Source organism: Oncorhynchus nerka, unplaced genomic scaffold (genome assembly GCF_034236695.1).
Source record: "Oncorhynchus nerka isolate Pitt River unplaced genomic scaffold, Oner_Uvic_2.0 unplaced_scaffold_1689, whole genome shotgun sequence".
In the NCBI taxonomy this organism is placed as follows: domain Eukaryota; kingdom Metazoa; phylum Chordata; class Actinopteri; order Salmoniformes; family Salmonidae; genus Oncorhynchus; species Oncorhynchus nerka.
The window spans coordinates 50,484-64,443 of record NW_027039629.1 but is presented as its reverse complement, the minus strand read 5'-3'; the positions used below and the strand labels follow the sequence as shown (position 1 = coordinate 64,443).

General features: G+C 41.8%; 1 protein-coding gene across 1 annotated transcript in view; it reads right to left on the bottom strand.

Moving 5' to 3' along the window:
* Positions 1 to 13,960, bottom strand: part of LOC115143952 (coiled-coil domain-containing protein 186) — a 62,030-nt gene that overhangs the window by 9,699 nt on the left and 38,371 nt on the right. Inside the window, exons 8-9 of the mRNA XM_065015113.1 lie at positions 12,591 to 12,780; positions 2,083 to 2,163 (exon numbers count right to left, since the gene is read on the bottom strand). Of these exons, the coding sequence (XP_064871185.1) occupies positions 2,083 to 2,163; positions 12,591 to 12,780 (271 nt within the window). The remainder of the gene's footprint in view (positions 1 to 2,082; positions 2,164 to 12,590; positions 12,781 to 13,960) is intronic.

Here is a 13,960-nt window from a genome sequence, read left to right as displayed (position 1 = left end):
ATTTGTTTACCAAACGCGCTAACAAAAGGAGCTATTTGGACATAAATGACGGACATTATCGAATAAAACAAACATTTATTGTGGAACTGGGATATCTGGGAGTGCATTCTGATGAAGATCATCAAAGGTAAGTGAATATTTATGTTATTTCTGACTTCTGTTGATTGCGCAATATGTCAGATATCTGTTTGGCTTGTTTGGGCTCTGAGCGCCGTACTCAGAGCCCAAACTTAAAAGCCGTAAAGCTTTTTTTGAAATCTGACAGCGGTTGCATTAAGGAGAAGTGTATCTAAAGTTCCATGTATAACACTTGTATTTTCATCAACATTTATGATGAGTATTTCTGTAAATTGATGTGGCTCTCTGCAAAATCACCGGATGTTTTTGGAACTACCGAACATAACGCGCCAATGTATACTGAGATTTTTTTATATAAATATGAACTTTATCGAACAAAACATACATGTATTGTGTAACATGAAGTCCTATGAGTGTCATCTGATGAATGAGTGATTAATTTATATCTCTATTTCTGATTTTTGTGACTCCTCTCTTTGGCTGGAGAAATGGCTGTGTTTTAAGGGCTTGTAAGTAAGCATTTCTCGGGAAGGTCTACACCTGTTGTATTAGGCGCAGCTTGGCTCCTGGACTCCGTCCACACATTTCAAGGCTGAGTTGAAACAATGATTTATCAATGACCCAAGACCAGTTCAGTTAATCCCTACCATTGTGACAATGAGTCGTCATAATGCTGCATCAAATGTACATTATCCTTCGGGCATTGGATGCTTACACAATGTAAGTAACGTAATTTATGTCCCTCTAATTTCCCTGAATACCTCTGTTGATCCTACAGCTATTGGATGTGTAATCATGAGCCTATGAACCAGAGTTATAAGGTTAGCACTGAGGCAATGTGCCCTAGTAGGAAAACCAGAATGGGTAGCAAGGGATACGTTTGTCCTAAATAATTCCAAAACTAAAAGCATTGTATTTGGGAGTAATCATTCACTAAACCCTAAACCTCAACTACATCTCGTAATGAATAATCTGGAAATTGAGGTGACTAAACTGCTTAGAGTAACCCTAGATTGTAAACTGTCATGGTCAAAACAAGTAGGAATCAGATTTTTTTTAAACAGATAAATATACACCTTATGGAACAATGGGGGCTGTGAAGAGACACACACAAAGGTACAGACCCATTCATACACACACATTGTGATATTGTTGTATGGTGGTATTAAACATTTTGTATTGTAGATATGTAGTGGTGTAATAATAGTATATGATGGACTGTTATCTTTTGTTTTATATGTAAGTGCTTTAATGTGTTTGGACCCCAGGAAGAGTTGCAGCTGCCTTAGCAGCAGCTAATGGGGATCCCAAATAAATACAAGTACAAATGTGAGAAATAAAATTGTATTTTATATAGTTAAAAAGTATATATAGTTTCTAAAATCTTTTGACAAGTAATCTAAGTATGGTCAGTCTAAATATCTCAGCGTTGTTTTTTTACCATTCTAGTCTATGGCACTTTTTTGGCATTGAAATGTACTGGTATCCATAGCAACGTCTCCATTTGGGCTGCTCAATGATATTAAATGCTATTATTTCAGCTTTGAACAGCAGAGAGGTACAGGAAGATTTAATATGCCCCAACTTGTTGTCTCAGTTGATTGCAAAGTGGGGAGCTTTAGAATGCTGAAAAAACTCCCATTACAGTGAATGAAGATGGACAAAAGAAAGACAAAGTGTATTAGTTTAAAAGATATCAAAACGTTGAATGCAAGCAACCAAATCCACAGTCTACACGTTACAAAGTTTGAAAGGCGTTTCCAGCTTAAATGATGTAAGAGTAGCGTGAAGAACAATAATAAGAAGAAGTATGACGAAGATCTAAAGTCGGGACTATTGCTGTGCAAGTCCCACCTAATAATAATAATATGAAAGAAATCTAGAGTTGTGCATTGCTTTGCAGGCACATCAAAGAACACTGATTCAACATATTTCTCCCGAATGTGTATACTGAGGTCTTGTGGGTAATGTAGTCAGAGATGAACAGGTGCCAAGTGAACATACCTGAGGAGCTGGAGCGACTTCCCATGCTGCTGACATCCCGGTCACAGCCACCATTCTCCACCTGCTCCAGCCTCTTACGGGCTGCTCACAGTCAGAGAAACACACCGGTCAATTAAACTGATACACACAGAAAGGGACATGCACTAAAACACACAGCACATAAACATACAGTATAAAGATGCATCCTTGAATGCTCACGATCTCACACACACACACACACACACACACACACACACTTCAATTTGAATCAGTATACATCATTCCAGAGTGATGGCAAAGGCTTACGACCAATGATAGTACTTCGTCCCGTGAGAAAGTCTGCCTGAACTGCATGTCAAAATACCTTAAACCAAGAGCTTCTCCAGCTGAGGTAGGGAGCAGCTGACATGAAATAATTTATATTAGCACCTATAGAGAAGGAGCAGTGTGGCTCTTTAAAAATATCCCCACCTTTGTCTTTCTCAAAGTCCTAAGAGTGGGTCCCTGAGCGCTCTAGCTCCTGCTCTCTCTCTATTTCTCACTCCATCTCACAGCGTAACTGGAGAAAAATCCTTACCTTCCAACAGCTTAGCCCAATGCTAGTCTGCAACTTCATTGTTTTGTTAGAATGTGATACATTTCTGACCTAGCATTAAGTTCGTTCTTGAATAGCAGTGGTATTTGGGCATGGCATTTTGGAAAAAATGAAGTTTCTAGATTTTGTATTAATTTAAAATGTATTTGGGTACATCCTCCGACTCCAACTCAACTAATATGCTTAACGACTAACATTTACCACCATGATAACATTGTGTCACCAGTAGGATCATTAAGGTAATTGAGGATTTTCATAAATGGAAGCCACAGAATCTAAGGACATTCATTTGTAAAAAAAAAAAAAAAAAATGTATTTAGTGGCCTCTCGAGTGGCGCAGTGCTAGCTGTAGTTCGAGTCCAGGCTCTGTCGCAGCCAGCGGCGCCTGGGAGACCCATGGGGAGCCGTGCAATTGGCCCAGCATCGTCCGGCTTAGGGGAGGGTTTGGCCGGCCCATCGCACACTAGCGAATCCTGTGGCGGGCGCACGCTGAGTACATTGTTTCCTCCAACATATTGGCGCGACTGGCTTCCGAGTTAAGCGGGCATTGTGTTAAGAAGCAGTGCGGCTTGGCGGGGTTGTGTTTCCGAGGATGCACAGCTCTAGACCTTCGCCTCATACGAGTCCGTATGGGAGTTGCAGCGATGGGACAAGACTAACTACCCATTGGATACCATGAAATTGGGGAGAAAAAGGGGTAAAAAATCATTTCATTAATCATTTTGCTCACAATGTAATTTAATTTAATTTAAATTGAGTAACACAGTAATGAACCTTTTCATTTAGACAGAATACCACCAAATTATCACTGGGAAGCTCAAATTTACGCTTAACTAATAATTTTCTTTAATATAGACCCATCCCACGATTATAGTTTCTCACTGGAGGAAATGGTCAAGGTCCTTGAAAATCACTAATTACAAAGATGGACAAGGCGGTTACACCAATTACAAATCTTTTTTTTTTTTTTTTTTTAATTTAACCTTAATTTAACTAGGGAAGCCTGGAGACCCATTATATAAAAAAAATAGAAAAGGTATTTTAATAACCTTTGTTTTTATTGTTTTATACTATATATTAAATATTTAGTTTACTTTCTAGCATTCAAAATAATAGATATCTCTAAATCCCCAAAATATGTCACTACAACTTTAATCATCACCACTGGGACAAGCCAATTTGCTTGCCCTGACTACATTAAACAATGCACAAAAAACGCCCTCGTGCGGGTCAATCGCTGAAGCCTTATTCCATCATGCCCAACAGGCCAATCAGGGCTTTGCGGGTGTAAGCCCCACCATCCTATATAACGGGCCGAAAGCCCTGGTTCCCTCATTCTTCACCAGTTCACAAGTCTGTTTGCTTTTGAGCATGTTTAGCAGCTTTCTTCAGAAAAATTAGCTCTCAACTTTACTGTTCCATTCTGTTTGGGTTACAAGTTTCAAGATGTATGTATGGGAATCACATGGTATACACCGTCGGACAAAATACTTACTTGCAGGTTTCCGTCTCAACAATGCAACAATAACAAATAATAAAAGAATATGCACATAAAGTAGATGGATCAGTAGAATAGAATAAATGTTTTAGCATAAGTTTACTACAGTAAGGCATAATTTACAGTCCATTTTAACACATGTTTTGGGGAAGGGGAAATTGGGAGGCAAGTGTTTAAATTGTGCAGTACTTAGCAATCATAAGGAGTCTGAAAGCAGTAGTTGTGATGCGTGGGTAGTATTCAAACCCCTTGACTTTTTCACATTTTGTTACGTTACAGCCTTATCCTAAAATGGAATGAACTGTTTTTTCCTCATATATCTAAAAACAATACCCCATAATGACAATGCAAAAAACATTTTATTTTATTTTTTATGTTTGCATGTTTATGACGCTACAAGCTTGGCACACCTGTATTTGGAGAGTTTCTCCCATTCTTCTCTGCAGATCCTCTCAAGCTCTGTCAGGTGGGATGGGGAGCATTGCCGCACAGCTATTTTCAGCTACTCCTGCGTTGTCTTGGCTGTGTGCTTAGGGGTCGTTGACCTGTTGGAAGGTGAACCTTCACCCCAGACTGAGGTCCTGAGTGTTCTGGAGCAGGTTTTCATCAAGGATATCTTTGTACTTTGCTCCATTCATCTTTCCCTCGGTCCTGACTAGTCTCCCAGTCGCTTCCGCTGAAAAACAACACGATGCTGCCTCCACCATGCTTCACCGTAGGGATGGTGGAGGTTTCTTCCAGACGTGACACTTGGCATTCAGGCCCAAGAGTTCAATCTTGGTTTCATCAGACCAGATAATCTTGTTTCTCATGGTCTGAGAGTCTTTAGGTGCATTTTGGCCAACTCCAAGAAGACTATCCTGTTCTTTTTACTGAGGAGTGTCTTCCGTCTGGCCTCTCTAGCATAAAGGTCTGATTGGTGGAGTGCTGTAGAGACGGTTGTCCTTCTGGAAGTTTCTCCCATCTCCATAGAGGAACTCTTGAGCTCTATCAGAGTGACCATCGGGTTCTTGGTCACCTCCCTGACCAAGGCCCTTCTCCCCCGATTGTTCAGTTTGGCTGGTGGGCCAGCTTTAGGAAGAGTCTTGGTTGTTCCAAACATCTTCCATTTAAGAATGATGGAGGCCACTGTGTTCTTGGGGACACAAGAAATGCAGACATTTTTTGGTACCCTTCCCTCCCAAGAGCTATGCCTCGACACAATCCTGACTCGGAGCTCTAAGGACAATTCCTTCGACCTTATGGCTTGGTTTTTGGACTCCAATCAAGTTGTAGAAACATCTCAAGGATGATCAATGGAAACCGGATTCACCTGAGCTCAATTTCGAGTCTCATAGCAAAGGGTCTGAATACTTGTGTAAATAAGGTATATCAGTTATTTATTTTTAATACTTTTGCAAAAGTTTCTAAAACCCTGTTTTTGCTTTGTCATTATGGGGTATTGTGTGTAGATTGATGAGAAAAAAAAAATAGAATCAATTTTAGAATGAGTTTTTTTCCTTCTTTTTTAAGTCAATACTTTTCAAAGGTACTGTATATGTGTGTATGTCTGTGTGGGTGTGTGTGTGCATGAGTGATTGCATGTGTGCTAAGGTGCAGAAAATCAGAGCAGGTGGTCAGTCCAGTTCAACTGTTCAGCAGTCTGAGCAAGTTGAGATGACTTGTAGATAAAAACTGTCTCTGAGCCTGTTGGTATCAGACATCATGCTCCGATACCGTCTGCCTGACAGTAAGGGAGTGAACAGCTCGTGGCTGGGGTGTGTGAGATCCTTGATGCTGTGGGCCTTCCTCAGGCAACATTTCGAAGATGTCCTGGATGTGCTAGGCCATTTTCACCACACGCTGGAGGGCCTTGTCGTCCTGGACGAGCAATTCAGACACTGTTGCACTCTCTTAACAAGAGCGGTGGTGTTGTTGGTACATGTTAAGTCCTCGATGATGTGGACGCAGAGGAACTTAAAGCTGCTGATTCTCTACTGCAGTCCCATTGATGTGGATCAGAGCATGTTCCCTCCTCTGCTTCCTGAAGTCAACAATCAAAACATTTGTTATGCTGATGTCAAAGGAGAGGTTGTAGTCCTGGAACAACAATGCCAATTCACCTACCTCCTCCCTATAGGCTGACTCGTCGTTGTTGGTTATCAGGCCTACAACGGTGGTGTCGTCAGCAAACTTGATGTTGTGCAAAGCCACACAGTTGTGGGTGAACAGTGAGTACAGCAGAAGGCTGTAAGAGTCAGTGTGGAGGAGGTGTTGCCAATCCTCACCGCCTGTTGTCTGCCCGTCAGGCAGTCCTGGATCAAGTTGCAGAGGGTGGTGTCCAGACCCAGGGCTCTCAGCTTGGTGTCAAGCTTGGAGGGAACAATAGTGTTCACGAGTCTGAGTTGTCGAACATCAATTCAAGTTTGGGTTTGTGTTGTCTTTTTGCATTCCTAATGGATTTGTGGAGCTTGCACCTGCTTGCCTTGTACGTGTAGTGCGCCACTGAGTCGTCGGGGTTCGTTCTGCTGACATTGAATGCTGCAGTACAGGCTCTCAGCATTGTATGGATACCTCTGATCATCGAGGGGTTTTTGGTTGGGGTATGTCCAGATTTTTATTGTGGGTACAACATCACCAGGCCGGGCAGTTCCCCGTCCCTTCCCGGGACAAGTTGCTCACATGCACAAGGGAGCCGTACGTCAAATCAAATCAAAAGCTGTGTTTGAAAACCCATACTAACATACTGTATACTACATACTTAACAAGTATATACACTAGATACTATATATTATTAGTTAATTTTAGTATACTGTAAACGAACACAATCCTTTCAGTTGAGCGTGCGAGCGCTTTGCCCGTCTACCGGAAGTTCACGCTGTTGCTATCCAACATCTCACTAGCTTGTTAGGATAACAAATTACTAGCTAGACATTTTACAACTTCGGGCGTGTTCTTAAATTCAATCTGGAGTGCCAGAGTGCGCTCTGGGCGTTTGTAAATTCAGAGCGTTTCACTCTCGGAGCGCACACTGGATGCTCTAGCCAAGGAGTAAGGTTGATTCCAGCGTTCTGACCTAACAACATCAGTCAAGCACCCAAGCTAACTGGCTCATGTTGGCTAGCTTGCACTCTGACCATTTTACTCGCCCTAGCAGAGCTGGATAAGCAGTTTTCATATTATCCAGAGCGTTGGTGACAAACTGTACTGCTGGCAACAATTAAATTACACATTTTTGCCGACGTTTACTGACACCGGCCATATTCATCAGGTGTTGAGCGTTAGTAAATTCATCAGTTGTTCTGCGCTCTAATCTTGTACACTGAAATCGGAGTAGATAACCAGAGCCAATTCATGAAAGTCCATCGAAAACTACAACGACTATCCCACTTAGCTAAACTAAGAATGACGTGAATAATCAAGTCAATAAACGTTGAGTAGTTAGTTATACCTACCATATAGTTAATATACTGGCAAGTTTGATATATTAGTAGGCAACTAATCAAATCAAAAGTTATCACGAGTACGCAGTTCAGCAGGTGCTGTATAGGGTGCAGTGAAATACTTATGTTACTAGCTCCTAACAATGCAATAAAATGTCAAACAATTAAAATAAGGAAAAAAATATTTCTATAATATATATAAGAAATATAAGAAATCAAGAACACCGGGACAAATCCAATCATCCACCCAAATAGCACTGTAACAGTACTCAAACGCAGTCTATACGTATGTACACCAGAAGTGACCAGTGGTTCAATGTCTCTATATCATGAGACCGCAGGATTGGCTGTGTGTGCGCACGAGTGTGAGTGTGTATGTAAGTGTGTGTGCATGGGTTTGACGTGTGTGTGTGATAGCTTGTGTGTGTGTTTTATGTGAGTGAGTGTGCATCACAGGGCACGGTACTGGGCAGAGGCCGGCTAGTGGTGACTGTTAAACTGTCTGTCCTGGTAATAGAAGGAGTTTTTTTTTATCTCCATCTTAGTTCTGATGCACCTGTACCGTCTCCTGTCAGACGGTAGCCGAGTGAACAGGCCGTGTCTTGAGTGGTTGAGGTCCTTAATAATTATCTTTTTGGCCTTTCTTTGACATCGGGTGGTGTAGATGACCTGGAGGGTAAGCAGAGTGCCCCCGGTGATGAGTTGGGGTCCTTAATAATAATCTTCTTGGCCTTTCTTTGACATCGGGTGCTGTAGATGACCTGGAGGGTAAGCAGAGTAAGCAGGGTGCTGTAGATGACCTGGATGGTAAGCAGAGTGCCCCCGGTGAGGAGTTGGGCTGCTTACACCACCCTCTGGAGAGCCATGCGGTTGAGAACGGAGCTGTTAACCATTCCAGGCGGTGAGGAGTTGGGCTGCTTACACCACCCTCTGGAGAGCCATGCGGTTGAGAACGGAGCTGTTAACCATTCCAGGCGGTGAGGAGTTGGGCTGCTTACACCACCCTCTGGAGAGCCATGCGGTTGAGAGCGAGCTGTTAACCATTCCAGGCGGTGATGCAGGCTGTAGAATACTCTCAATGGTGCATCTGTAGAAGTTTGTGACGGTCTAGGGCCATACCAAATTTCTTCAGCTGCCTGAGGTTGTAGAGGTGCTGTTTCACCTGCTTCACAAAGATGTTGGTGTGGCGAGACCATTTCAGGACCTCAGAAATGTGCACGCTAAGAAACTTGAAGGTTTTGATCCTATCCACTGAGGCCTGTCCACTGCGGCCAAAACACGCCTTTACAAGGTGTCAAAAGCGTTCCACAGGGATGCTGGCCCATGTTGATGCCATTGCTTCCCACAGCTGTGTCAAGTTGGCTAGATGTCCTTTGGATGGTGGACCATTCTTGATACACACGGGAAACTGTTGAGCGTGAAAAACCCAGCAGTGTTCCCGTTCTTGACACAAACCGGTGTGCCTGGCACCTACTACCATACCCCGTTCAAAGGCACTTAAATATTTTGTCTTGCCCATTCACATGTCTCAATTGTCTCAAGGCTTACAAATCCTTTAACTTGTCAATTCCCCTTCATCTACAATGATTGAAGTGGATTTAACAAGTGACATCAATAAGGGTTCATAGCTTTCACCTGATTACACCTGGTCAGTCTGTCATGTAAAGAACAGTTTGTTTTGTATACTCAGTGTATGTTGATAACTGGTAGAAATAAATATAATTTCTATTCTACATGAAATTTCTTGCAAAAATAAAACACCATATTAAATAAACAAAAATACCATCAATTTTCCTTATGCAAACCATATCGGAGACTCGGAGCAGACAAAATAATGGTACAATTACATCTAAACGGGTTTAAATGTAATTTGATACATATCAGGGTTAATTTGCTAATCGATGGCCATAATATTGGGTTAAATGACATTCATTAGACCTATGATTCATTATTTGCCAGCAGCATACCACCCTGCAACCCACTGCTGGCTTGCTTCTGAAGCTAAGCAGAGTTGGTCCTGGTCAGTCCCTGGATGGGAGACCAGATGCCAGTAGGAGGCACTCTTTCCTCTGGTCTAAAAAATATCCCAATGCCCCAGGGCAGTGATTGGAGACATTGCCCTGTGTAGGGTGTCATCTTTCTGATGGGACACTAAATGGGTGTCATGACTCTCTGAGGTCATTAAAGATCCCATGGCACTTATCGTAAGAGTAGGGGTGTTAACCCCGGTGTCCTGGCTAAATTCCCAAGATGTCCCTCATACCATCAAGGTCACCTAATCATCCCCAGCTTACAATTGGCTCATTCATTCCCCTGCAACTATTCCCCAGGTCGTTGCTGTAAATGAGAATGTGGGGAGTTTCTCCCATTCTTCTCTGCAGCCCAGACAAATGCAAAGTAGTGTAAATATATTGCTGTCAAGTTATGAGTGCATTTCCCATTACTTTGGGTTGTGTAATTATATTATAATTCTCACATGAATGTGATGCTGAATGTACATTCATGACTACAACCAGCTTTCCATCCAAACGTTTTATGCGAGTGAAGTACATGTCAGATAAAACATTTTATGGCAGGCCTGATGGAAACAGAACATTATTCTGTAGACTTTCCAAAATTTCACAAAACAAAATAATCTATAATCTCGGGGATTCGAACTTGCAACCTTTCGGTTACTAGTCCAACGCTCTAACCACTAGGCTACCCTGCCGCCCCTAACCACTAGGCTACCCTGCGATGACACTAGGAAAAGCATGCAGTTCATTAGGATACCGATTAAATAAATTATGAAAGCTTAATGCTGCTTTCCAAAAAATATCGAGGGTCTTATTCTGGTGACATGATCATTGACGCCTGGCTGCCGTTCGACAAATAAACATTATTTTGCTCTTTTGTCCATAATAATCTCATCATGTAGGTTTATACGTGCGCTCTAGCCAACAGCGCGCGGACTCACTATATAACACAATATTGTTTGTGAGGAAAAATATCAGTTTAGTTGAAAATGCGATGGAAACCTAGCTATTGTCACACAAAAATGATTATAATTTAGTAGAATAACAACATGTTACAATGCCTATGTGTAAAATTGATTTCTATGTCGTTTAGAAACTAAATCGTCCATGCACTGCACTGCGTTGTTCACCTTTTACTTAGTTGTTTCTGTGGGCTGGCCCTCATCAGCTCTGTAATCAATGTAATCCCATAGTTCGCTTCTGCAGCCAGTTTTGTCAAACTACAGACATAAAGGTATGATGTTTTCATTAGAAGAAGCCATGCTGTTTGCAATTTCTCTCTCCTCTCTCTTGCTTCTCAAAAGTGTCTCACACTATCAGCTGCATGCGCAAGTGCAAGTAGCCTGGCTAGCTACTGCTCCCATGAGAACATTCAGACAAATTACTAGACCGACTCGATGTACTCAATTCGTACATGACGTGACAGCAGTACCGAAAGTTACAATAATTCTAGTACCGAACCGTTTTTCAAATTGTATCGGTAAACTGTGCAACACTCACTATTCCATATGTTAGCCTAGTAGACCCCCCCCCCCCCCCATCACTTTGAACCCCCAGAAACGGTGGATTTTAAAGACTCACTCCAGTCTCCTTTTCACTTAATTTATCAACCGATTTACTTAACAAAAGATACATCTCAATAGGTGGTTCAGGTATGTCATGACATGGCTCAAATGGGGAGGTGGGCTGCAAATTCGATCCGGGACCTGGGAAATAACATTTTGGCAGGGAAGAACACATTTGGCTGTTTTAAACCTAATTTCCTCCAATTCTACACATTTTGTCATGGAGCTGAGAGAATTGTGGTTTTAAAAGCTACACTGAACAAAAATATAAATGCAACATGTAAAGTGTTGACTTGTTTCATGAGTTGAAATTAAAGATCCAAGAAAATGTCCATGCGCTTATTTCTAATCAAATTTTGTGCAAAAATGTGTTTACATCCCTGTTCGTGAGCATTTCTCCTTTGCCAAGATAATCCATCCACCTGACAGGTGTGGCATATCATGAAGCCGATTAAAATGTGTAGTTATGTCACAACACAATGCCAAAGTTGAGGAAAAGTGCAATTGGCATGCTGACTGCAGGAATGTCCACCAGAGCTGTTGCCTGAAAATTGAATGTTAATTTCTCTACCATAAGCCACAAGAATTTGGCGGTACATCCAACAGATCAGATCTAAAACTCACATTTCTCAGGTCGCCCAAAAAAGTCACATACTGCAGCTTTAACTTTTCTAAATACCTTCTATCTGGTTTAACTGTTTGTTTACATATAAACCTTATTTATTTTTTGTCATTTTTAATTAATTGTTTTACACCTAGACGGTCTGCCCAAGACTTTTCTAGGCAGAAAAAAACCCACCAAGTTGTCTAAAAAAACACTATTTAGCTGAAAAAAATGTTTTTACCCTTAAGTTGCTTGCCAACCCTGCCCGGGGTAGGGCTTCATCCTTTTGGTTACCAGCCCAACGCTCTTAACCACTAAGCTACCTGCCGGTTCCCCCGAAAGGGATGAGGGAGACTTCTCACCAGATTGGCCCTCTTGCACGAGGGATGAGGGAACCATGGCTTGGGGCGTGTTATACAGTATAGGCAGGCAAGGCTTACACCCGCAAATCTCTTATTTGCCTGTTAGGCGAGATTGAATATGTCTTCAGCGAATGACCCACACAAGGCCATTTCCCATAGTGAAATGTCTCCCTCAACTCCTTCAGAGAACCGGGGTTACATACCATAACTAGGGCTGTGACGGTCATGGAATTTTGGATGATTGTAATTGGCAATATTTCCATTTGAAATACTTTCAAATAGAAATAGCTGACTTGGCAACAATATTAGAAAATAATTGTTTAAATAGTAAATATTTCACGTCACATGTAATTGAACCCAGATCTGAAACGTGGAAGGTATCTAACCTTGTGATAACATCTTGATTTGAGTGTGGTTGATTTCTGACGCACCATCAACTATGTAGTTAGACTGTGGACAGTTTCTGACCTAGAATTAGCTGCTTGGTCAGGTCCTTGATGTTGGCCGCCTGTTTCCTCTTCTGGGTATGCAACTCGTCCCTCTGCTCCTCCACACGGGTCTTCAGCTGGGCCGTCTCTATCTGCAGCGTGGCCCTCTCCGCCTGCAGAGCCTGGACCTCATCCTGCCGCAGGGCCTCCTCCTTCCGGAGACGCTCAGTCTGCAAAATACATTGAATATGCAAGTCATAATACAAGATAAACACACAAACAGAATCACATTTTTTAAGGGCAGGGGTGCTCAGCTCCAATTCTGAAGGTCTGCAATCCTTGGGCCCCATTTCCTAAATCATTCAAATGCTCATAGGAGCATTGTTATATCTGAGCTGTTTCTCAAAACCATTGTTACTAAAGCTGTACCTAACCCAAACTCTTGTAATTAAAGACTTGGGATACTCGTAGAACAGATAAGTGCATTGTTAAATTATGCTTTGCCCTCCCGCTAGAGGTTGATATTACCTTGGGAGTCCCGCAGGTCTTAAGGGTCCTGTGGGACTCCTACAGCAATGGGCATGAAATTCTAAAGTACATTTCGGGACAGGACGGGAAAGGAATGACAATCCACAGGAACGGGCAGTACAGGAATAATATCAGTCAAAAGTTTGGACAGCTACTCATTCAAGGTTTTTCCTTTATTTTTTTCAATTTTGTACATTGTAGAATTATAGTGAAGACAAAAAAAACTATGAAATAACACATATGGAATCATGTAGTAACCAAAAAAGTGATAAACAAATCAAAATATATTTTATATTTGAGATTCTTCAAAGTAGCCACCCTACTACAGGTACTCAAGAAGGTGGTCTGATTTCATAACTACTAAAACAGGACCCAGGTGGTAAGTATAAAGACCCAGTCCATTTAAAAAACTGGAGGCCTCATACACTTCAATGTTGTGATGCGAAAATCCTGGCGAAATGCATAGCACATAAAAAAGGTTTTACCAGATATTGTTCATCCTGATCAGACAGGTTTTCTACATGGACGATATATTGGAGATAAGTGGCGCAACGGTCTAAGACACTGCATAGCAGTGCAAGCTGTGTTGCTACAGATGCTGGTTCAATACCCGTGCCGCCCGCCACACTGGCAACACTTTAAGGGGCATTGCACTAATAATGGCGCTGACTAGGGAAACGTTCCCGCTGTTCTTAGTGCCAGTCTGCACATTCAAACTAAAACAATGTAATTATTGGTGGATCTTTATGCTTTCGTTAATAAAATAATTATAAAAATACCCTTTCAAAATGACGATGTTTATTTAGAGCGTCTGCTAAATGACTTAAATGTAAATGTAAATGTAGTTATGGATCCATAACGAATTACTATTGGGAATAAAAA